This window comes from Hippichthys cyanospilos, chromosome 20, assembly GCF_059441005.1.
Source record: "Hippichthys cyanospilos isolate Australia breed blue-spotted pipefish chromosome 20, RoL_Hcya_1.0, whole genome shotgun sequence".
In the NCBI taxonomy this organism is placed as follows: domain Eukaryota; kingdom Metazoa; phylum Chordata; class Actinopteri; order Syngnathiformes; family Syngnathidae; genus Hippichthys; species Hippichthys cyanospilos.
Genome location: NC_142388.1, coordinates 11,657,132 through 11,683,044, shown reverse-complemented (window position 1 = coordinate 11,683,044; position 25,913 = coordinate 11,657,132). Strand labels below are relative to the sequence as shown.

At 38.1% G+C, this 25,913-nt stretch overlaps 1 protein-coding gene across 1 annotated transcript in view; it reads left to right on the top strand.

Moving 5' to 3' along the window:
- Positions 1-20,920, top strand: part of syndig1l (synapse differentiation inducing 1-like) — a 40,093-nt gene extending 19,173 nt beyond the window's left edge. Inside the window, exons 3-4 of the mRNA XM_088402707.1 lie at positions 13,159-13,296; positions 20,098-20,920. Coding sequence (XP_088258833.1) covers positions 13,159-13,296; positions 20,098-20,256 — 297 coding nt within the window. The 3' untranslated portion in view covers positions 20,257-20,920. The remainder of the gene's footprint in view (positions 1-13,158; positions 13,297-20,097) is intronic.
- The last annotated feature ends 4,993 nt before the right edge of the window (positions 20,921-25,913 follow it).

Genomic DNA, 25,913 nt, shown 5'->3' with positions numbered 1-25,913 from the left:
ATTCAATGTTTATCTGCATTCATATACAGTATATAATATATATTTTTTATTTTATATATTCATACATAGTTTTTTTCCTCTTATCACATATTTATACATAGTTTCTTTTTCACTGGCATAGGTTGTGTACTGTTATCGCAATGCATTGGATGCACCAAGTATGTTAAAGGGACAGTGTGTAAGATTTAAACCATTTTTCATTACGGACAGCAGGAGGTGCTGCTGATGGACGGAGTAAGAATTTCACTGTGTGGTTTCCTATACGTGTGACAATACATTTCTTTGACTCTTTGAATCTATAACAAACATGGCCGCCTCCAGGGATGTGCCAACCCCCATGTAATATAATTTAATAATAACTAGACCTCTGGTTATATTTAAAACATACTTTAGGTTTATAAGAACACATTAATTTCCAAGTTTTGGAAATTTAATTTATTCCTTTTTAATGAAAAACGTTCTAAATCTTACACACTGTCCCTTTAAGGTTGGTAAACTTCAAGCCAAACTCTATGTTGCATGAGCTAATTAGCTGAGCGCCTTGATCCTTTATTGCAATTAAGCGGAATACCTTCATGAAAACATGAAGCACGAAACTGAAAATAAAAATAAAATCATTAGCCATTACTAAAAAAAACTTGTGTGGAAAGGAATATGCATACTGTAGATGCTAACATTAGCTAGCGATTAGCGATGCTAAAGAAGTACATTTGTTATCTTTTTATATGCTAATGAACCATTAGCATAAGTATGCAATGGCACTTAATAGAAACAATGTCTATAACACTTAAAACACAAGACTTACAACTATTGCTTTTGAAGGAGCAAGGAAACAACAACACAAACGCGATGTCCCGGCTGGAGGTAGGTTAGCTGCAGCATGTTCTGAATAAGCACGCTCTATATGCTACCCTCACACATGGCAACTTCCTGACTGCGACTCCAAAATAAACAACTGATGCAGACTGCACAAAGCAAATGTGTGCGTTTGCAGGATCAACAACTCCACAGCTAGCGTGAAACAGCACACACAAACTGCAACACTTCAAAAACATTCTTCAACAAATATTACCGTGAGCAGAACAGGGTGGAATCCTCATACCCCCATCATTTCTTTTTCTGGAGACCCTCAAAAAATTAAGCTTGTCCAACCCTTAGCATTGCATTGTGATGGTTACCAAGTGATTTTCAACACTTTATCATTTCAACATTAAGCGCAGATTTTTACTACTCAAGGCCGAGCTGGTCTCAATCTCTGTGAATAGCTGTGATTGACTGTACAGTAAATTTAAAAAAGTTGTTTAAATAGCTTGGTGCGTCTTCTGAATGATTCGGTGATTGGTTATCTTTTTTTTTTTTTAAATTCCCTGTTTGGTTCCCAAATCCTAATCATGTAATATAAAACCACTCGAATACCTTCTGATTTGAATTTTACGTCATTCATTGATCTGATTTGGACGTGGCGGACAATCCCCTGTGAAATCTGGCCTTTTGCAAACAGTTGCTATCAGCTTCATCCCAGATGGACGGGCGCAACAAATCATGCGTGGCGTCAGGTTGCGGCGCATCTAAATGTTTAATTTACAAGCTGATATGGTTGCTTTTGCAATCAGCGGAGAGCAAAATTCCCCGCAGGCCTCGGCTCTTTTGACGCCACCAAATGCAGCTAATTATATCCCCCATATTACTGGCGATAGGCAGTGTCTAATCACATTTTCGCAAATTACAGTTAGTCGACTCAGTCATTTGGGCCGCTACAATCACTGTGCTCTGATCTCTCAACGAGAAATGTGTTTGTTGCCTGGATTTGTTTTTGATGCTTTTTGTTTTTGACTGTGGACGAGAGGGGGTTGTTGATTACATCTTGCAGGAAAATTATTCAAACACGGCAGGTTTCACAACCATGTCCTTTTTTTTAATGTAACTCATTGGCATCAAGCTAGCTTTGATACTTTCAAGACACATATTTTTTTCCATTTCTTAGATATCCTGGAGTAGCATGACCATTTTTACTTGTATGTTGAACTCGGCGGCGTCATTTTTCTTTTTGTTTCCAGAACAGACTGCTCTGTTGGTGCTTATCATTATAAGATCCCAAATTGAGCAGATATCCGCCTGCAGAATCAAAGTCAAAAGCGTTTTTCCTGTCATTGGAAAAAACAGTGAAGCCAAATTGAGGCGTTTGAGTTATTTAAGACAGCAGAAGATAGGACGAGAGAAAGACAGATGCAAAAATGTAGCATCATAGAAGAAAATATGAAATGCCATGCAAAACCTGAGTTCATGACTAGACGTAGTAAAATCAGCTAAGAGCGTCTGATGTCAACATTGAGAAAACATGTATAACATGAACTAAAACAGTGAGTCAATATACAAATGCTTATACCTAGCTAATATTTAGTTATAGCATACAACGCTGCAGCAATAATACATAGTGCAAACATACAATGTTACATAGACTGCTTAGATTAGATACAGTCCTTGCTTGACCTTTTCAAATGCAACTTTGTGTTTCTTGTGTATTTAGTTTTTTATTACTGTTTTTATTATTTTAGTTGTTTTTTCTACTAAAAAAACAACTAGTTGTACCTATTGTGTTCGGTAGCATACTTTAACTGCTAACTAACTTTATTATTGTTTATTTTTAAGTTTTCAAAAATAAACGGGAGGTTGAGAGATACACCCTCGAGGTTGGCCCATGTCAGGCTCATTTACTGCCATTAAAAACTGGAAATATTGTCATTTTTGGACATACCTAGCACCTGTTTTTTTTATCATGAATTTCCCCCAATTTTACATTAATCCTTTCAATGGCAGCTTTTGAATAGAGTGTGATAGAAATGTTGGTGTTGACACCCCAGCTAGCGGTACTAGACACGAGCGGCCAACTTATGACATTTGCAAGCCTTTCAATAACTTATTCCCATTTTGATTTCATAAATATATAAATACAGCGTAGTTATTTTGCTATTATTGCATTTTTACACTTAATTTACATACCCCCCCCAAAAAAGAAAAAAAAATGTTAACGAAACGAAAATTCTTCAAAACAAAACAGCCTTGGAGTATATATATATATATATATATATATATATATATATAGGGATTGAAAAGTAAAAATATATTCATATTTAATGACTTGATGAACCTTTCAATGTCAGCCCAAGTTTGGTGATAATCAGGCCAGTTAAGTGAAAAATTCCCGGACACCCAGGGGTGAAGCGAAAATTTAGCTATCAATTTTTTTGTATACTATTAGTACTTCGATAGTACTTGTTTGTGAATCAGTCTGGAAAAAAAAAAGTAGTTTTGGATATCCCTCACAACAAAATAAACTTAAATATGAAAACAACTTCAAGGCCATAATTATGAAACAAAAAAAAACATTAAGTTCAGTGGCCCATGTCATTTATAACATCAACTCTGAGGAGTTCCTTTACTGCAGTAACATACTGTATCAGTCAGTAAAATCCACCAGGTAGAAACTACAAGTTACTGTATTTGTTTACAGGGTGTAGCTAATTCTCAAGGAAGTTCCACTTCCTGTCCCTTACCTAATAAGTTCCTATGCACTATTGAGAATTTTCCGCCTGCGAATACGAGTCGCAATGAATGCGCAAGCATGCCTCGTACATCACGACCAAGCTCTTATCCTCGTCTCAAGGACTTTTATTAGTGGCGTACTGAAGCCACTCCCCTTTGGGAAGTGGCCTGTCACAGCGCCTTGGAATTATTAAGTCTTAAGACAAGCACCCTGGTCACCTCTGAGGCCTTGGGCTCCAGCGACGGCATAAATTAACCATCTGGAACAGATGTGGCCATGCAGAAGGCCGTGCGTGGATGTCGGGACAAGGGTGGACCACCTGCAAGTGCATGTTATGCAAAAGAGATCCTGAACAAATCCCTCACGCACTAATTTGCCTCATCACCAATCATTTTACCACAGGCACAAATGCACCTTACAACCCTGCATAGTGCAGGAAAGCTGCTATATACACTATATTTGGCATCTTCCTGATATGTATGCAGCCTTTTTACTCAATCTACTGCGTAATATGCTATTTATTGATTAGTGAATCACTACTACTGCCCTTATTGCTCTATTACTGCTTTTCTGTTTTTGTTTTATTGCCTACCTTATTATTTGCTCGATTATGGACTGTAGTCTGCTTGGGGAAGTGAACAGAATAAGAATTTCATCAAGTGGTATTACTATGAATAAGACAATAATACTCTTGAATCTTGAAAATGAGGAACGCGGGGCATCGTTTGTGAAGCCCTTAAGGGCCGTCGACTCCTCGTGGTCATTTTTCAAACAGTGTTGAAAGAGCGCTGTCACTTCTCATGAGGACGCGCCGCACACAGGGTGTGCTAAAATTTCGACTCGGCTGCATATTTAATCAATTGCTAAATCATCTTGCATGGCAGATTCTCATTAACGTTGCTCTTTCATTTCGACAAGTAATTGAATTGCTGTTGGCTGCAAAGTCGTTAGTTTCTTTCGTTTCTACTCTGGCGGGTGCATTTGCGTAATTTCGAACGACAACTTTTGCGTTAAAACAATTTCAAATCCAGTCCTTGTGTCAGTTGGGGACTTTAATTGCATTTGCATTTGTCTATGCCTTTTCATTCATGCTGTTGTGCCTGCAGACACAATTTTGTGGTGCTAAACATCAACGTCTTTAACACATTACATCACCAGTTATAAAGTAATTATTGTGGCTCACCCATGTTTTTGTTAGACTAGATGTGATATTTCCCAACCTTTCCTCAATGTTGTGCCTTGTTTGAAATATTTTTACAGGCAAGCAGTCCCTAAACAACCCAAAGCATGAATGAAAAAAAAGAACGTACATCAGAGTGCTGTGCTGTGTTTGATTTATGGAAACTTGAATCAACATTCATTGTTACATCTCTAGGCATATTTATTTGAAGAACGCCAGAAGCTAGATCATGTAATAAAAGGGTGTCAAACTCATTTTTATCACGGGGTACATTGTAGTTATAATTTCTGTCAGAGGGCCGGTATGACTGTGAAAACAAATACATTTTAGAAGTGTTTATCGCACTTCTAACTAGTTTTGAAATCAGAAGCCAGTATAAGCAACAGAGACATTGGTGACCAAAAAAAAAAAAAAATGCTTGTCCCCCCCACAAATTTCTAAAAGTCAAATCAGCATTTCCCGGACACATAGAATGATATGGCAGGCCGGATTTGGAGCCGGGCCTTAAGTTTGACACCTATGATACATCATCTGTTGAGTGAAAGAATTAAAGTGTCAGGCTGTAGAATTTAATGCCAACTAGTGGTGAACTAAGATGTAAAATGTTCAACTCAACCATATACAGTAATTCAATACAATGAAACTTAACGAGCACAACTCATTTACATTGGCAATGGTTCACATCTTAGAGCAGCTAAAAGAAATTTGCTTGTTGTTTCGGAAAGGGTAAACTTAAAAAAAAATGCTGTTTTAACATAATTTAGGTTTGTGCCTTGCTATTACAGCGACGCATACATAGGAAAATGTGTCTTCATTTTTATGCTGTTTGCCTTCCTCTATGCCTCAGTCCTTCCCAATAAAGAGGCACTAAACGATGAGCATCTTTAAATTCGGACTCATCTTTATGCCATAAAAATCCATTCAAAACGTATCACTGATAAATCTGTGGTCTAGCAGAGGCTTGGAGACCTAACATAAAATTCGAAGATTGATTGTAAAAGGTCCCAGTGAAAAAATATAGAACACTGACACTGTGCCCTTTAGTTTGACATACAACTTGATGTGATTTGTTGCAGAGGATTTTTTGACCTTCAGAAGTCAATTAATTAAAAAGACTAATGATATGGCCAAACGATCCTTAAATTTTGATCCTTACAACACCGTAAAAGCTTTACAGTTTTATACTCTTGCTGATCTGCAGCATGCAACGCGTTTGGAAAAGACAGCTCAGTGTATGCAGAAAAGAAAGGAGGAACATTATAGTCGACGGGGGGTACAGGCAGGGCTGTCTCAGGAGGATTGTGAAAGCATCCATTAGCTCTTTGTTACCTGTCAGACAATTGCCTCACGTTGACAGGATTTACGCCCTGAGTGATTTCTCCAACCAGAGCCTTCTCAGCCGCCTGCTCATTGTTCCGATCGTCGGTTCAACATCTGGCCAACACCGAAAGAGAAAACATTTCCCCCCAATTGCCACATTGACAATTATAAGATAAGCATCGATAAAAAGTGTATACCTAAAACTGTATCCGTTATAACATTGACAAAAAGAAGAGGCAATACAAACACATTTTTAATTACTGTTAGCTATTTTCTTACAGCATTTGTACAAGTTAAAGGTTTGTCTAAGCCAGTGGTTTTCAAAGTGAGGTTCGCGGCATCCCTCACTTTCAAACAGGACGTTTTGTGGGTGTGTCCTGTCCTTGATGATGGACCAAGGACCTCCGTTGCAAATGTTTGCAGAATACAAAACAAAACAAACAAAAAAAAAAAAACATTGAAGTCAAACATAAGTGCCCTTTTTATTCACCAGAATATTCAATTTGACAAGTATACAGTATTTGTTACTTTTCAGCCATACTGAAGTTAACAAAATAAAAATTGCAGATTGCGCGCCTCCTTATAATAATCTGGGTCAATTTGCCCCAAAGGTTGTAACTAATTATTACATTTTTAAAAATATATTAAATTGGTTGAATTGATTGCTTAATTGATGAGTCATTAATACATTCACAATTGAATATAAAATAAAACGAAATGAAGACAAATATATACTTTCTATTCATAATTTAAATTATTTCACAGACCCCCTACTGCAGGGATGTCTAACTCATATTTATCGAGGGCCGGATTGTAGTTATAATTTTTGTCAGAGGGCCGGTATAATTGTGAAATCAAATCAATTTTAGGTGTGTTTGTCACACTTCTAACTAGTTTTGAAATAAGAGCCCGGTAAAAACTGTTCAAAAGAGAGACTGGGAACAAAAATGCTTGTTATTTTTACACCCAAATTTTGAAATGTTGAGGACAACTTGCAAATTTAGTATTTTAACCAGAAATTTTAAGTTTGCTCAGGATTTCGCGGGCCACATAAATTAATGTGGCGGGCCAGATCTGGCCCCCGGGCTTTGAGTTTGACACCTATGCCCTACAGTCAGACCAACTAGCCCTGGAAGTCCACGGACCCAACTGATCTGAAGCAGTCAATGATAGGGAATGAGCTGTTACACTTGATGACCTCATTGTTTTAGTAATTGCATCAGGCATCTGTATATCTACTGTTTAGTGTGCTTATTTTTAGCATTGCAAATACACAAATGTGATTTGATGAGTTTATGATAGCACTGTTAGATCTGAGGTTATTTGTAGACATTTGCTTTCCTCGACAGGAAGTCCCAATTTGCGGTTGCAGAGCCCTTTTTTTTTTGCTTGCTCCAATCACTTTTTAGTAATAACACGCTTTCTTCCTTCTCCTCAGCTCTATTTTGGGAGTCCATTAATTCGGCGTCTGTGCGACCATTAGTGGGGCAGGTGGGCAAAACTTGACCGCCCACGCGCTAATCCCGACATCAATCAAGGAAGCGGGCCGTGCTATTACAATTAAATGCTTTCCCTCCCACCAAGTATGGACGGCTACGCAAAGGCGGTCACACAGTTGAGGACAATAAAGCTTTGAATACTAAGTGGCTCACAGCAAGACGGGCATCTTGGAGAAATTGAGGCTTCTTGTTTTCCATGATTATAAGGGGGAGAAAAAAAAGTCTCAACTAGCAGACAAATACTTGATGACTTTGACTTCAATGAGAAAAACGAGTGCAGTGTTTGTATAGAGACTGCGTTTCGAAGCAATGGAGGCAAAATGGAATGAACTATCTTCAGTTAATAGCAGATGTGGGCACCTTACAATTTTTTTTTTTTTTTTTGCTGGTACGAAATTCGTCAGTTGTCAGTGCCCTGCCCCCTTAACTCATCGTCAGTTCGCCTTTTTTTTTTCACGCTGAAAATAGTCATCGTCAATACGTCAAGTTACGTCAACAACTTCTGTTGCCCCCCCCAAAATGCTGGATATCTGTTCTCATTTATAAGTGCTCAGCCAACTTTTGTAGATGAAGATTTACATTCAAATTTGTCTAAATTTCATTTGTCACCTACACTACAAATAAAACAAAGTATTGCTTTGAATTAAAAAAAAAAACTTCTATCTTGCATTTCCTGGCCAAGAGCCAATCCAAGAATGCATGTAAATTTGTTCAGCCGGAATACCAGAATATTGGTATCCAGAATACTCTTACCAGCAAGAAATTTATTTATGTAAAACATATTTAAATTGCAAAATAACGGAAAAAAAATTCTTAACACTTAATTTAAAACATTACTTTTAACTTTTGGTCAGCGAGATTGTGTACTGTAATACAGTATGCATTTTCATTCATGAAAGCACGACTAAGAAAGGGAGCAACTACAAAGAATTCGCCGGTAGTCAGCTGCGTTAGAGCGGTGAATGACACAGTTGATTGAAACATTTTTCGTCTGCTCATTAGCACTGTAAAGCACCGTAACTATAAAGCGCACCTAAAAGCCTTATTTTTTTAAAAAGCTGATGGTGCGCCTTATAATCAGATGAGCCTTATATATGGATTAATATTGAGATTGGGATTCGTAGATGGGAAATGAACTGATAAAGTAAGCTTTACCTGTTTCTTTTGTGTGTTTAAAATTGAACAAGGTTGGTCATATTGACATTGAGTTATTATGCTATTGAGAGTTATTATTTGAGTTAATATTGCTATTACTTTGAGTATTACTATATTGTGATTGAAAACGTTTTAAAATATGTCAATAATTGAGGGTGCGCCTTATAATCCGGTGCGCCTTCTATATGGAAATAGTTTTAAAATATGTCATTAATTGAGGGTGCGCCTTATAGTGCGTAAAATACGGTAACTATTGTCACATTGATTGTCGACTGACAGCAGTTTGCCCTGCAAAGATGTGGAAATATAGCAGACAAACATACAAGTGAGCAGATTTATACTTCAGTAAGCAAAAAGGGCTGACATCTGACGGAATGTCTATCCTGACGATTACAACAATGGATGAAAATTGCACTTCCGGCATTCTTAATCCGCTGTTTTTTAGCATTCCTGCCATTCGTCAGTCCGTTGACAAAACGGGCGTTGGTAGGCGATGGGCTGACGGACAGTCCGTCAGGACTGACAAAGTTACCACCTCTGGTTACTGGTGTGCTGTCAAACTATGGTGAGAAGGGGTCCTGAAGATTCTTCCATATGTTTACAATAACCAGAATTACATTTGTTTGAGGTTTTACCTTGAAGTGAATTCCCTCTGTGGTGAAAGGACATGAAAAAAATGTTCACATTTATTAGACACACCACAGAGAACATGCGACAACTAAAAGTAAAAAAGAGATTACATTGCCTCATATTGCTCAAATAAAAGAAATCCAAAGGATGCTACACGCCGTCGTGGTTCAGAATTCTCTTTGAGTATAAAAATACATCATTAAAATTGTTTTTCCCCTCATTTATTTCTCATGTTCCATCCTTGTGCTGGCTCATCCTTCAAATGGGATGATGGGTGCGCGCTGCAGCTTAATGTGGCCTTAATCTCTGATGTCTTTTCATTACGCAACACATCTTGGCTTTGTAGCCAAGAACGTTATTGATGCAAAAGTGTATTAATATATGTGGAGCGCCAGTTAAGAAAAAATAGACTGACGTGCAAAATCATTCCGCCAAGAGCTTCATTCAAAGTGTACATCCAAGCATAACATCTTTTGTCATTGGGCTGACAAAAAGTCGGCATCGCCTTGCCCCAAAACGAATGAGAAACTAATGGAGCGAGACACAAAGTCTATGAATATGCGCCTTCATATTCGTCTTCCTTTCCCATTGTCTGAATGCATATTCTTTCCACTCCCACTTCAACTTGGGTAGCTTGTTACCATGTTTCCTTCTGACAAGGATTCAGAGCCTCGTCAGCGATCGCACCCTCATAAAGTGTGCGAGCTGATGAGCGCACTTGTTATCCGGCACAAAGGAACGTGAAACAAAAGCTTAAACAATGAATTGAGCCAGCGTTTATTCAGCCGACAGCTAAATAGTAGTGTACCGACACGGATGTACGACACAATAATTAAACGAGTAAGATAGTATAACGAGGTGTTCCTAATGCACTTTTTGTTTATTTAAATTGTAATTCGTTCAAAAAAAGATAATTACAGTGCTACCTTGATGAATGTGCCTGCTGCCAATGCTGTGTTGTTGTTTTTTAAGCACTATATATATATATATATATATATATATATATATATATATATATATATATATATATATATATATATATATATATATATATATCGCTGTAATTTCAGTTGCAATCTTGACTCCAGGCTTTTTTTGAAGGTTTAAGTTGACAAAATTGTCAAGAGAGATAGGAGGAGCTCAATTTACAGTTTTTGAGATGAGACAATATTTACAATACTGTAAAAATTTGACCTAGATTCTGTGCGAGTCTAATCATAAATCGGATTACAAATCCGAATAACGTTGCATTTTCAGCATATTTAAACAGGAAATGAAATGCAAATTGACCTTTTCATTGACATTTAGCACTGTGATGTAACGGTGGGGTGCTAATTTATTAATAATATTGCACACACACAGTTTCTCTGCCCCTGACCTGGAAGCTATGCTGTGTGAAGATTCATGATTTTTAAAGCAACGAACAATGTTGGAATACCATTGAGATAAAATCTGAAGCCATTCTGCTAGCTTCAAACAAGTAGCCGTCATCGCCAGTCGTCATAGTAACAGAATCTATTGCACTGGTTTATATCATGAGATCCTCTAACCCTCTCAACATCGCGTAAATTAGCAGAAGCTAAAAAAAAACCCAGAAAATTCAATTCAATAGTATAATCTTGACTCGTGAATTAAAATTGTTCTGTATCAGTAGTGCTTAAAAAAAACAACAACACAGCATTGGCAGCAGGCACATTCATCAAGGTAGCACTGTAATTATTTTCTTGTTTCAATTAATTTGCTCTTAATTTAAAAACATATTGTTTCTGTCATTGCATTAGGTTTGCTGATATCCATGGAAACCCATTTAAAATCTTATATAGCCTCTAAAATCCAAGGAACAGTATTGACATGTGCATGTTAGCCTGAGATGTTAGACTATCTCATTTGTATATATATATATATATATACATATTTTTTTTAATACTGTTATCCCCTGAAATAATACAAAATCCAATGACTCAAATGAGATTTGAAAATTAAGTAAATTAAGAGCAAATTAATTGAAACATGAAGCAATTTTTTGCAAAACTATGTTAGGGTTTGTAAAATATCTTGTGCCTTTTTTTTTCTCAAGCTTTATATGGATGCACATTCATTAGTGGCATAAATTGCTGCCAAATAAACCAGAACTAAAACAGATGAAGTTATACAATTTAGTTACTGGAGTATCTGAGTAAATTACGTTTAGATATACCACAACAAATATAGTTCAGAAGTTTAAAAAAAAATCTGAAATCGAAGCACAGCACTCTGCTTTTAGTTTTTTTATTCAATCTAATCGCTTTGCTTTGGTTAAACAAAGAATGCTTGGATGAAAAAAATCTCCACAGCAGGTCCATTGAAAAAAAGGTTGAGATTCACTGGGTCATACATAGCCCATCACACATAAAAGGTAGCTCTCCATGCGAACGGGTGGTGACAGGAAATCTATATAACAGCTGAGTTGGAGTGTGAATGAGCAAGGAAGTATGAGATTTTTCAATGCCCATATTAGGGGGGTCCACTTCTAACCACATAACTCAAAACAGACTATTTTTTTTCCACTGTGTTTGAATAATATTTGAATGTGAAATAAGGAATATCATGTCATTTACAAGGCTTAAAATAATTATACTGTATATACTGTACCTCTAACTTGGTAAAGTATGCATCCGTTTTAGAGCATTTGCACACAACATCGCAAAAATGCACTTTTATCAAGCGCCACTGAATTGCCTCTGTTGTCAAAAACGTGGCTTAATTTTTTCGACGTACTTTGACGCATGCTTGAGCAAGCTTGCATGGATGTTGGCAGGTGGGGGGAGAAACAGTGAGGGGCAACCTACGCTGTGATCTTACAAGTGCACTTTGGGTAAAAGAAGCTCGAGAAAATATCTCAAGTAAGATGATCTGCAAATTACTGTATTTCCGAAGACCTCCATTTCAAACAAATTTGAAAGGTTCGAAGATGACTACTCATGGAAGAGCAACGAGGATACTGGGAGGAGCTTTTTGGCGTGTCAGATAGTGATGATGAATTTAAGGGCTTTTCGACAAATTCATATTCAGCTGTGTTAAAAAAATAAAGTATTGAAACTTAAAATCCTTTAATTAATGCAATAATAGTTTCAGCATTTACATTGCCTCGCACGTGTCTCGTTTTGCCCCCACCCCCATAACCGAAACAGTATTTTATTCGATATACAATGAAGAAATGCATCAAAAAGTACCGTAATTTTGTCATTTTAATCAATCAATCAATCAAATTTTATTTATATAGCCCTAAATCACCGAAGTCTCAAAGGGCTTCACAGATGAAAAGAGGTTGTGCAGAGACATCTTTTCAGTATAAGGTACACAACAGCATCCCCTGTCAAAGCTCCCAGAAGGGGAAGGAAAAACTCAAAAACCCCAATTTGGGGAAAATCAGAAACCTCCAGAAGGGAACACAGGTGGGAGGAGCCCCCTTCCAGGCCCACAGGTTGAAGTGGATGCTGCATGTACCAGACACAGAAACAATATAAATTACAGAAAACATATTGTGCTATATAGTGCAGTGATGTCTTGACAGCAGGCAAATAAAACATCAAATCAAACACACTGAGTTATTATTGGACTGCTGTGATCTATGTAACCACTAAAGTCAAGGGTAGACATAATTGCGTTTTTTTTTTTCACCCTAATTGAAGTACAAAAAAGGGGTGATGACTTATAGACGAAGACAACTTTTATTTTTACGGTAATAAACAGATATTGAAAAAAAGGTTTCCCAAAGTCCTGTTTCATAATCATTTCAAATTTAAAAATATTGAATAATATTCACAAAGTATTTCTTGTGCCTTGTGCAGACCGACTGCTCCAGTGACAGCGAGAGTGAGGACAATTTCATCGTGGTGCCTCCACGGGATCACCTGGGCTTGGCCATCTTCTCAATGCTCTGCTGCTTCTGGCCTTTGGGAATTGCGGCGTTTTACTTCTCGCAGGGGGTGAGAGCGCAAATCCGCATATATGCACACACATAAAAACACACGCATAGTGTACACAACACATTATTATTACTACTTCCAGAGGAGACTGTATATTCCTTGAAATGAACACAAACCCTTGAAAATGTATTAACATTTTTCTGCTCATCACCATCTTTTCTGAGTACCGTATTTTTCGGACTATAAGCCTCAATATTTTCCTCATGATTTGAACCCTGCGGCATATAGTCCAGTGCGGCTCATCTGTGGTTTTTTTATTTTTTATATTTTTCCTAGCCATCAGCAAGCAAATGTGTGTCTCTGTTTGAGGTTTCAATTTTTGGAGCAACTATGAAATAGAACTGAAAAGATGTGAATCAACTGCTGTGCTCTAAAAGAGTTTTAAACATATTTTATTTAAAAAAATGTCTAAATTAATAATAATAAGAGAATGTATACATTTGTGGTAAATTTGTAGCATGTAAATTTTATATACAGTACACAGTATATGACTTTAGTTATGTATTTATCATTGTACATATGAATTATGTGCAATCTGCTTTAATGTTCACTAAAATAATCTCACATACAAAGTGAGATAAAAAAAGATGCTATTGAAGTATTGATTTAGGTTTTGAACTGCTACTTAACTACCAGATATCCATCCATTTTCTATACATTCTAAACATGCAGGCATGTTCAATATGTTAAAGAGAGGATGTTGTTGATATATATATATATATATATATATATATATATATATATATATATATATATATATATATATATAAATAAACTTCCACGTACCATCTTTTTGCAGAAATATCTCATTTTATTACCTGCGGCTTATAGTCCAATGCGGATTGTCCCTGACAAAAATCATTTTTTTGCTCATATTTTGCTGCTGCGGCCTATATACCGGTGCGGCTTGTAGTCCGAAAAATATGGTACTTTTCTTGGAGTCAGGGACCTTTTAGAAAACAAATTTTCGAAGGACCCCATTACAAATAATGACAGAAACAAAACAAACAAAAAAAATCATTTTAGTCAAACATAAGTGCCCTTTTTTTCAGCAACATATTCAATTTGACATGTATATTTGTTACTTTTCAGCTAAACTGAAGTTCAAAAAATAAAAATTGCAAATTGCACGCCTCCTTATAACAAACCAGGTCAATTTCCCCCCAAAATGTTGCTACCCACTATTTGGTTGCATTATAAAATAAAACGCCACTTTGCTCGTTTCATCAGCTCGTTAGCAAGCAATTGCAGACACAAACAAAACAAACAAAAAAATCACATTTTGATACATTTAAAAACTATTACATTTTTATTGAACTGCTTTGTTTTTTTCATGAATGCTTTTGAAATTAATTCAAAAATACATTTTTTTTTTTTTTACTCATAACCCAAATTATTTCATGGACCCCCTGCAGTCAGGCCACAGAATCGCGAGGGCCCACGGACTTCATGTTGAGAACCACTGATGTACAGCATGCCAAGGCTGTGTGTGAAACATATTGAATCTTTATGTGGCCTAACAAACACATGCTAGTGCAATTAAAACAATCATCTCTTACAACTGTTACAATGATCACAGGCTCAAATATTAAAACGCCATCAAGGGGAATGAAGCTGGAGTAAAATAATTATTAACATAAACGATACAATTCCCATTACAGTCATTTTTATACGGTCCCAAATGAAGTCGCACAATTACGTCGCTATATATCTGGTAAGGTTATGTGGTATTAAATAAGGATGTCAGCTGAACAAATTAATCGTGATCAACTAATTAGTCTCAGTTAAAGTGCTTTTTTTTTAAATAACGTGAATCTCATTTTAAAATTTTACCTTTATGCATTCTGTATGCTTATTAGATCCGTTGTTTGTGCATTGGGGTAGTTCTTGAACTGTTGCGAATTAGAAAACAAAGGTCGAGCCTAACCCTAACCCTAAAATGGAAAAAAGGATGTGAAAATGTAAAAGCATGTGATAGTTGTTATCTGATCAACAATAAATGTAACTTTAAAAATATGTCCCGACAGCACCTTTTGATAATTTGGTAGTGAATTCTTTGTAAGGAGCTTGCTTACCACAGAAGTAGCTCAAGTTAACCTTACCACATCAATGCAAAGTATCCAGCTGTGACTGTGGCCACAGCTAACAATAACAAGAAAGGTGCTATGGTAGTGAGTCATAGCTCTCTGCCAAACTAAACTTGAGAATACCCTACGTTTCAGCATGTCAGCGAAGAACAGATGGACGATGTTTTATTTTAATCAGAATATTTTGTTTTTTATTTGGTGATTGACTGGCACCAGCTCCAAATGGTCGAAATGAAAGGTTGCAACCAGCACTTGGGAAGTGTCTCAAATACAGAAGATGAATAATTACAACTGTGTGATAAGATCTGTTGAAGTAAATGAATGAAGCCACAGTTTTTTGCCTGAAAATCAGTCTGCTACATAACAAATGTATTTGAAAAAAAAGGAATTAAAAAAAACGATGGTGTTTTCTCAGAAACTTTAAGTGAGATTAAAAATAGATTAAATGGATCTCTTAATGAGAAATCAAAGTTAATCTCAAAAGCTACAGTATTTTTAGAATATTTTTGGGTGCCATTGGTTTCCTTGAGAACTATGTAAATATCAGATACAATTACTATTCTTATGTGTGTCATAAAAAACACACAATCATGTATGTGGCCTTGTAAAACTCAAGGCTGGAACATAAGACATTTACGGATATCATAAAACATCAAAAATAGAACATCTAAGCAGTGAATAATGAATGAAGCTTATGTAAATAGGTTAACAATATAGTAAATAACAGTCATCACATGAGAGCAATCTTTACCAGTGATAAATTTTCAATAGATTTCATTTGAATGTTCCCCACCTTGTGGTAAAAATCAGCTCCATAAACCATGGTGACAAAACAATGACATTCAGTTTTTCAACAAACCAACCTGGCCTCAAAAAAAAAGAAAAAATCCCCACTAGTCCGGTGGCTAAATAATGCCTTTTACTCATTTGGTCCATCAATGTCTTAAAAGCACTCAAACAACAAAGAGATGGCGTATGTATTCACGGGAAAAGAATCAGGGAACTGTGAATGAAAGATGAAAGAGTCATTGCATTTAAGTCATAGCTGGGATGAAGACAGTGATTTATCTTGTCAGCAGCTAATTCCATCTTTCTGGGATAATTATGTCGAAATGATGGCTGTGTTTTAGTCAGCTCTCTCGCTCGACCCTACAAGGTGCAGTCCAGAAGAAAGGGGAGGTGTGTGAGGGAGGGGGGGCGGGGGGGGCAGCTTCTTATTTTTCAGCTTGATAACACACTTCACTGCCCCTCATGTTTTAAGCCAAAAGAAAATTAATTCTGTAGACTCTGGTAGAGCTTGATCGTTAGGCGTATGCCATTCAAAATGCTGCTACTCTCTGTGAAAACCAGAACCCTGATGATTTTTCTCTGGAGATCAAAAATTGCAGGCAACTTTCAAGTGATCTTCAAACCTCGAGGGGATTATTAAAGGATGAAACAAACTGATTGGTTTTGAGGGATGAAAGGAAAATGGAGGTCAACCTCAAAACGAGCGCACGTCACCACACTACAGGTTCAAATCTTCAACCTATACAGATTTCAGATTGTCAATCAAATCCATTTGTAATCACCAACCCTGACGATTGTCCGTCCTCCAACAAAATAGAAAACTAAAAATTTGTACATATTCTAGGTCACCATTTTTAATTGGTTCTCAAAGTTTTTAGGACTACGGCGCTTTGTTTGAACAAGAATTGTAATGTTGCAAAAGAATATGGGAACCAAGATGGTTGAGGAATCCAACAACTGAGCCAAATCATAAATGATCCAAGATGGCAATGGTTCCTTGGCGACATGGTACCCACCACAATATTCAACCTATCTTAATTTATTCCAAAAGAAATCTAGGTAAGAGATTTACAACGCTCCTGCTCAACGCTGCGCAGCCTTTGCAACTAACTAGCGGCGTATGTAAGTTTCAAGAGAGAGAAGAGCTCTTCTGCAAGACCCGTGATTGGCTCCCGGCACGACCTCAACCAATGAGGGCAGGAGTTGTAATCTACTCCCATCCAGGAGTTGTATATACTCCTGCTGCTTATCCTCACGAGGGCTACAGGCTTGCTGGTGTCTATCCCAGCTGACTTGGGGCAGTAGGCGGGGGACACCCAGCCAATTGAAGGGCACACAACCATTCATGCACCTAATCACACCTAAGGACAATTTAGTATGTCCAATACACCTGCCATGCATGTTTTTGGAGAGTGGTATACCGGAGTGACCGAAGAGAACCCACGCGGGCTCGGGAAGAACATGCAAACTCCACATAGGAAAGTCGGAGCACCGTGGATTTTAACTCAGGGTCCTGAATTGTGAGGCGGACGTGCTAACCACTCCCCCACCGAGCCCCCCGCAGTACTGTATGTTCCAGAAAAATCCATAATATTTGGATGGATACTTTATCCAAGATTCAAGAACATTTGGAATTTGAAAAGATGTCCTTGCATAAGATGGTGGCAGTACTGTAACTAAAGTCATTTATTCACGTTCCTTTTGGCCATTTTGGGATCATCATTGTCAACTGATTGTCAAAGTCTCAAGGATTTTGTGAACAAGACACTTTTCCCAATGCCAAAGTGAGAATACACGCGGCTTTGAAAGCCAGCAACACAATTGGAACATTTCATTCCATAATTCCATAATTTATGGCATGGTCTTGAGTGCATTGTGCATACAGCTCGCACCCTCAAAAGATTCCACTGAGGAATGCCAGCGCATTCTCTACGAGGACAAAAAAGACAAACAAGTTAGCGAGCGTAATAAGGTTTGCGGATGGCAGATCAATCGCTTCTTTGTCCCATCGGAAGGTCACTGAGCACTGTGAGCAATAGGCGTGAGCTAGCTGGTAAAAAAATAAAAAAATAAAAAGTGCAACAGGTGAATACGTAAACCTTTATGGAGAAAATATGTCACTGTGCATTTGATTAGCGAGTGAAACTGACTGCCATTATTGCCACTAATGGTGTGACTAGTGCGTGTTGTTTGGTGATGTTGATGAGTCGCAGAGATGCTGCAGATATCTCTCTTGTGATTATGTAAATGAACACCCATCAAGTTGTCGTACAATAGCCTGAAGACAAGAGATGAAAATAAATGACATAATTCACTTGAAACAGAGATAAAATATTGATGACATGACACGGGTGGGGGTGCAAAATATGTTCCTAGTCTACTGCACATTAGCATTCGATACTCAGGCAGTTAGCAATCCCGTAGCTTAGCATTTTATCCTGAAAAGGCACCAAAAAGTTTCATTTACATTTACTGTCATATTTACATGTACTGTACTATTCAGAACTATATTGATTACTGCTGATAGGCTAGCAATAACAAAAACCAACAGGCTTACTGATGTTAACAGTTAGAAGTCAACATTTTGTGTTTTTGTTTTTTCTTTTCTTTTTTTTACATAAAGCTATTCAAGAAGAGGAAACACGTAGTACAGTATAGTAATCAAATAGAACAAAATAAATAAATAATAATATTTTTAAATCATAATTTGGCCACCAGGCAGCAGTATAATTGATTCATATGGATGAAAATAAAGAATATGATTAAAATTGCTCAGTAAACTGCAATAATATTAGTTGGTGCTTTATTGAGGATAAAGAATATATGAGTGTGAGTCTTGTCATAATATATGTCTACTTGTATTACTGATTTAACACTGTCATATTGAGGCTATTCTTTTGCGCAGTGGTTCTCAAATTGGGGTCTGTGGATACATTTCTGTTTATTTAATTTTATATTACATTTTTATATTAAATTATGAAAGTATTCTTGAATCTTCAACCATTTTAATATACTTTTATTTGTCACTGCATTTTGTGTTGACAATTGCTTGCTAACGAGGCGATGTAGCTGGCAAAGCTGAAGCTGCATTTTATTTTATAATGCTGTTTTTGACAAACTATTTGGCAGCAACCTGTTTGGGGGCAATTCCTCCAGTTTCTTATAAGGAAGCATGGAGTTTGCAATTTTTATTTTGTAGACTTCAGTATAGCTGAAAAATAACAAATGTACCTGTTGTCAAATTGAATCTGTTGGTGAAAAAAAGTGCACTTACATTTGGCTTAAATTATTTTTTTTGTTTTGTTTTGTTGGGTGTCTTTGGGGAATTTTTTTTCTAAATTCTGACTTTAAAATGTTTGAGAACCCCTCCGGTTAGCACATTAATGGTGTTTGTTTGCCAATGTTGTTTTAAATGTGAAATTTTTAAGATTCAAGAGTTTCATGGTCGTATGCATAATAATACCAGACAATGAAATTCTTATTCTGTTCACTTCCAGAGCAGTCTACATTCCATAATCGAGTAAATAATAAGGTAGGCGATACAACTAAAGAACAGGAATAGAGCAATAAGAGCAGTAATAGTGAACCACTAATAAATGAATAGTCGTTTTCCCAGCTTCCTGTGCCTATTTTCCATTTGTTTACCCTTGTCAAACGTCGGTATATCTGGCTTGCTCATATATTTAGACGAGATTGTCAATTCCTGTCCCTGAGCTTTCAAATGATGTTAAATTTGCCATTTATCATTCGACGGTACACATTAGCATAACCCGCAGTCCTTGACATTTTTTCTACTAATTGCCGCCTCGCTTCTTCTAGCTTCAACTGTCAAGAGGCGTGTCCTCCTATTTTCACCCACACTTGTGCTGAATCAATAGCCAGCTTACATCAATAAAAAATATTTTATATATTTTTTTTGTTCCAGACCACCAAGGCGGTGCACAAAGGTGACTTCCCGCTGGCGAACATCGCCTCCCGACGTGCTCTGTTCCTGGCCGCCCTCTCCATCACCATTGGCACCGGTGTCTACGTGGGAGTGGTCGTGGCACTCATCGCCTACCTTTCAAAACCAGGACACATCTAGCTGATGCTACAAGTTGTATCTACTGGGAAGGGAAGAGTTGTGAAGCTTGCACATTTTGACGAACGTTCTTTGGTGGCTGTACAGTTTTCCCCTGCCACCCTCATTTCTTTTCCCTGAAGATTCCCCGTCAGCCAGAATTAGCACAGCGGCAGAAAGGGGGCAAGCTGGAAGGTGCGGCAAAGATGAAGAAAAGTTTAGAGGAATGAATGATTTCCTCATCGCTGGCCCAATTTGCATCATTATAAGGGTATCCGCCATTGACCTGATCGTCTTGTCGCCCCAAAAAACAAGACAACATGAATCTAAGAAAGTCCTCATGCACTGACGAATGTTAATAACCACAAACCATTCATTTGCTGTCCGTTGAGCTTCTGGATCGTAAAAGAACTTTCAAGAAATATCAGGACTGATTCAGCATCATTTCAAATGCATTAAACATTGTGTAGCTTTCATTTGACCCACGGGAAGATGTTACTACCCTTGTGTCAAAGCCCCTGAAGTCCAATTGTCTCATGCCAGATGTTGTTTGCCTACAACCCAAATGTGCTTTGTTTTGGTTTTTCCACCCTCTGTCTAGAGATACCTTGTTAAACGGCCTGTGACAATGGTGTATTGTGGGTTATCAAGCACCTGGGACAAATAAAAGAAAAAGATGGCCCAACAACTGTTCTTTCCGGAACGACCATGCCTTATTGACCATATTGCTATCAAATGAGAACAATGGATGGTTTCCTAAAATATGTTTGGCCTTTCCCCATACATTGAACAATGTAAATGTCATACCTGAGAGGTAAAAATAATAATCATTACGTTGCTTGACCTCAGATGGCTTCCTTCTGTAATTCTTAGGCCAGATTCACACTGCAGCCTAAATTGACAGAATTACGATTTTTTCGTCACTATCCAGCATGGATAAGATTGTTTTAGGGAGTGTGAACGACACAGATGGGATTTTTTTTTTCAAATGTGACCCAGGCCACTTGGTATGTGGTACTAAATCCGATAGATATCTGATCTTTTCAGATGCAGTATGAACCGCCAAGTCGCATTCAAACAACTCGGAAGTAACAAACATACGACAAACGTCACAATCCTGCGCTCATAAAGGCAGAAGCAGCATCAAAAAACATAAAAACAAGAGCGGAATGTGACAGAGAAGTTTGAAAATATCCTGAAGGAGGGTGAATACAAATTTTCTCTGTGTGAGCGTGTCTCCTGCAACATCTCTCTCGCCTCTAGCGGAACACTCTTCCATGGCCAAATACTGCACCTTCCGCCGTCCTTTCCACCTTAAACGTAACATATGAATGAAAAATATGAATGAAAATATTTTGGCTTTGGTATGTCAGCCATTCGTCAGTCATCTATTGTGGTCCTACCATAAACACAAATGGTAAGTGCACCCGCTGTGTGACGTCGCAGCGTCCTCTGCACATGCGGGACAGTTTTCAGCCATTTGGTGTTTACACATTGTGACCTGCAGTGTGAATCTAACCATAGAATCCAAGAATCAACAAATTAACATATCCTTTGGTATGCACTGGGTTCAAATACACAGTGCATCTGGAAATTATTCACTTTTATTTCACTTTTTCCACATTTTGTCATGTTACAGCCTCATTCCAAACTGTATTAAGTAACCACTTAGCTCAAAATTCTTTGCACAATACCCCAGTACCCCAGTACATTTTGGTTGTGTGCTTCAGGTTGTCGTGCTGAAAAATGAACCTTTGCTCTAGTATGGGGTTGAGAGTGCCCTGAAGCAAGTTTTCATTCAGGATATCTGTGTGTAATGCTGAATTAATTTTTCCTTCTATCCTGACGACTCTGCCAGTTCCTGCTGCTGAAAAACGTCCCCATAGCATGATGCTGCCCCACATTGCCTCACTGTAGGGATGGTATTGGCCTGAGTGAGTCGTACCTGGTTTGAGGTAAAAGATGAATTTACAATTTGGAACGAGGCTGTAAGATGACAAAATGTGGAAAAAGTGAAGCACTGTGAATATTTCCTGGATGCACTACGCGTGAAAATTTCTAAAATCTCATAATATTCATGAAAAGTCACACCGAGAAAATATTTTAAAGCCAAAAACTATGCTGTGTAGAGATACCATTTAAATTTTCGGTAGAACTCAAAACATATTTTAAAAGCATTCCTTGGTAGCGTGTTTGCACTCTCCCTTGCACAGCTCTCGAAATCAGATTTTGAGCACTTGGCACGTCCCCAGATTTTGCTTGCAGGTAACCGCCCACATAAAGTAACTGCCTTGGATGAAATGTTGTCTGCTGCCTCCAAAAAGTTTTGAAAGGTGGAAAAAAAAATTCAAAGCCTAAATGCAAGTTTGGTAGGCTACGTAAGTTATATATCAGGCAGAGTAGTGTACAGGTTCTGGCAGCATCAGATTGAGTGGGCGATCAATTCGGCGTGTTCTGCCAGCAGTGCGCCGCCCATAGCATGATTGATCATTTTTTGTTTTTTTCAGGGGTGGTTATTAAAAAAAAGTTGAAATTAAAATTGATCATTCCGGAAAGGGGGGCAAGCAAGTGAACACAACCTGAAGAAACAAGCAACATTCTGTGACAGCTAACAGTGGCAAAAGAAGAAACGTATGTAAAGAAGGCTGATTAATTACCCAGGCGACTTTATTTTTAATTGCAAGTTCAAGTCGCGAGAGCGCAAGCAGTGACATTCTGCTAAGTTCCCCTTGCATCAGTCAAAGCTGACATTTATGGAGCACAATTAGTCCTGTGTAATGGACTTTTTTTCCCCTTCTCCCTTCTCCTCCAAGGGATTGTGTACTCTCCGGAGCATGACCCTAAAATAGCACAAACACATTCATTTCAATAATAGGCCATGGCGTCATCGGAGGGTAAACGATCCATGAAAAAAAGTCAGCCATCTCCACCAGGGAACGCTGGGAAATAACCCGCTAGCTTGAACGCTCCCCGGTGTAAACATGGTGACAGTTGATTTTGAAAGCCTGAGATACACTTGGGGCCATTTTTGCGAAACGCTTGCAGGCAAACCCTCATGCTTACCTTGTTAACAGCAAAGCACCATTATTGTTTGCTATCGGTTTGAACTTTCAGATTCTGCGAGGACCCCAGGGGATTGACAGTAACCTCTTTTTTTATCGTATTCGTTTTCACAAAACCAGACTAATGTCGGCAAAAATGAAAATGCAGGTTGGTATATTCGTTATACACATTTCCTTTTAAAAAGCTATTTAATATATACTGTTAGCTCAAATGTGGATGAATGTACAGCAATTTGAATGCTGTCTAGTTGAAATCCCTAGTTTTGAGAAAAACGTGTTTAGAGTGTCAAGAAAATTTAACAAACAGTATCCAAGGAAACTGATGTTGCCCTGAAACTTTCAAGAAGTGTTAAATATGAACACTGGAGAGAAAATTCCAATAGCAGGTAAGAACATCATATATATATATATATATATATATATATATATATATATATATATATATATATATATATATATATATATATATATATATATATATATATATATATATATATATATATATATATATATATATATATATATATATATATACACACATGCCGTTTTGGTAAATGAGTGAATGTACACCTGAAGAATTTCTGCATGCGTGTGTGCGTGCATATGTGTGTGTGTGTGTGTCTTTATGTGTGCGCGTGCATATGCGTGTGTAGGCAGAATGCAAATAACCCAAAAAGACACGTCGAAACGTAATGAGAATTAAATGATAAATTGAAGGCACATTCCCGAAAAAAAAAGCATGTGTGTTTCTTGTTGGTCCCACACAACTCAGTCATTGAAATGCATGCGGTGTTCTTGGAGCAGTGACTCACTAAGTGTAGGCGGGTTTGCTCAGTATGTGCATATACACACACACGCATACACACATACAAGCAGCTCTCTCCACCATGTGAACATACGGGCAAGCTAACAACAATCCCCTCTGGAACGGACACAGTGTAAACGGTCGTCAGGTAAGCATGTAGTGGGTGAGAGGAGAAGATCCTATTATGAACGGGAATAAATGGAGTGACTCAGCCAATAGCGAGTGTGTTGGCTCGCCATCCAGGTTGTGAAAAATGCTCATGGAGGAGACACGAAGCAAAATGCGCTAAACGGGCAACACTGATAATATCATGTTCCCTTCCTTGTTTGCGTATAAACAGAAAACCATATAAACTCCCTGTCAAGAGAATGGAACCCGCAAAATACCCAAAAGTGAGGAAATGTCCAAGGGGTTTTGCAAAGGGGGATACGGCATTACTATCTTGTGACAAGCTCATGTCAGACCCTCGGGTGATTTACAAAGCTCCTGAATAAACAATGTTTCAGTGGCTTTTCTTTGGAATTTCAAAAAGTCGAAAAGTTTTGTCCTGAAAGCAAGCTTCATATGGATGCCTTTTGGAAAACAATGTTGTGACCGGCACTGGGTCATGGGTGGATGGGATGAAAGGCAGCTGAACAACGATTAGTGACCTTCCGCTGAGAGATAGCGGTCGATCAGCGGAAGACATCGCCGCGACTGTTTGGCCTCGTATCAAAGGGAGACATGAGCGCTGACAATGAGCGATTGGCAGGGGGGAGACCTTTAGAAAAGTTGGGGGGGGGGGGGGGGGGGGGGCAATCTCCTGAATGCAGGAAGCAGGTGGCCTTGGTTGTAAATAGCAGTGGGCAGTGCGAGGAGGAAGAAGAAACTTCTCGAGTGAGCTCTCCATAAAAGGACAGAAAGGAGGGAAGTGGGGTGAATCAAGACCGAGCTGCAGCAAGCAAGGTCACCTGACTTGATGAACGGCCTCACGATGGTGCCTTTAATTGACACTCAATTATCTTCTAGCGCCAATGGCCATCAAGCCTTTGTAGAAGCTCTCTTGACATCCTCGAGGCTACGCCAAGCGGCGATGGATCAATCCTGCGTCTGGCTATTCGAGAAAGACCAATTGTTGTAGATCTCCAATGACATCAAGACGTGCAGGGCTGACATTCCCAGATAAAAGAAAACTGATTCGCACTGAAGGTCCAAGTGCACAAGTACATTTCAAGTGTCACGCGTTCGATACAGCTACAATTATCTTGGATGATGCACATGTATTAACAAGTCCGCCATAGCGATGAACCAAGGAGATTAGAAATGGCCGAATAACTCTCACGTTCTTGCTGTGGAAAAATGGAATTTTCTTAAATATGATGAAAACAGACAACGCTGAGGTGATGATGAAGACTGGTTGACAAAACCGAAAATCAAAGCAACGTTTGTAGTAACGGCCATGTAGACCTTAAGTGAACCAGGACCTCAAAATGCTAAAATCACGAAACCCGAATCTGCTGAGTTACTTCACTTGAATCCCGCATCTGACCAAGTCGGAGTGAGAAGAACCTGATCTACATGATGCAAGCTAAGCATCCCAGGAGAAGCTTGATAGGCAGAAATGTGCACTGGCTCTTCTTCACAACATCATCAGACATGACTGACTATGAGCTAACATGAATATTTCTTATCATTTCTCTTTGAACTTTTACCCCGTCCCGCCCATTTCCAACTCTCAGCGCTCATTTTCTACCAGTCATGCTCTGATCTCCTTCCCGCCCTTTATCTGCCTCCACGCTCTCTTTCTTTGGGAGTCTTTCAGGGCATGGCATAAC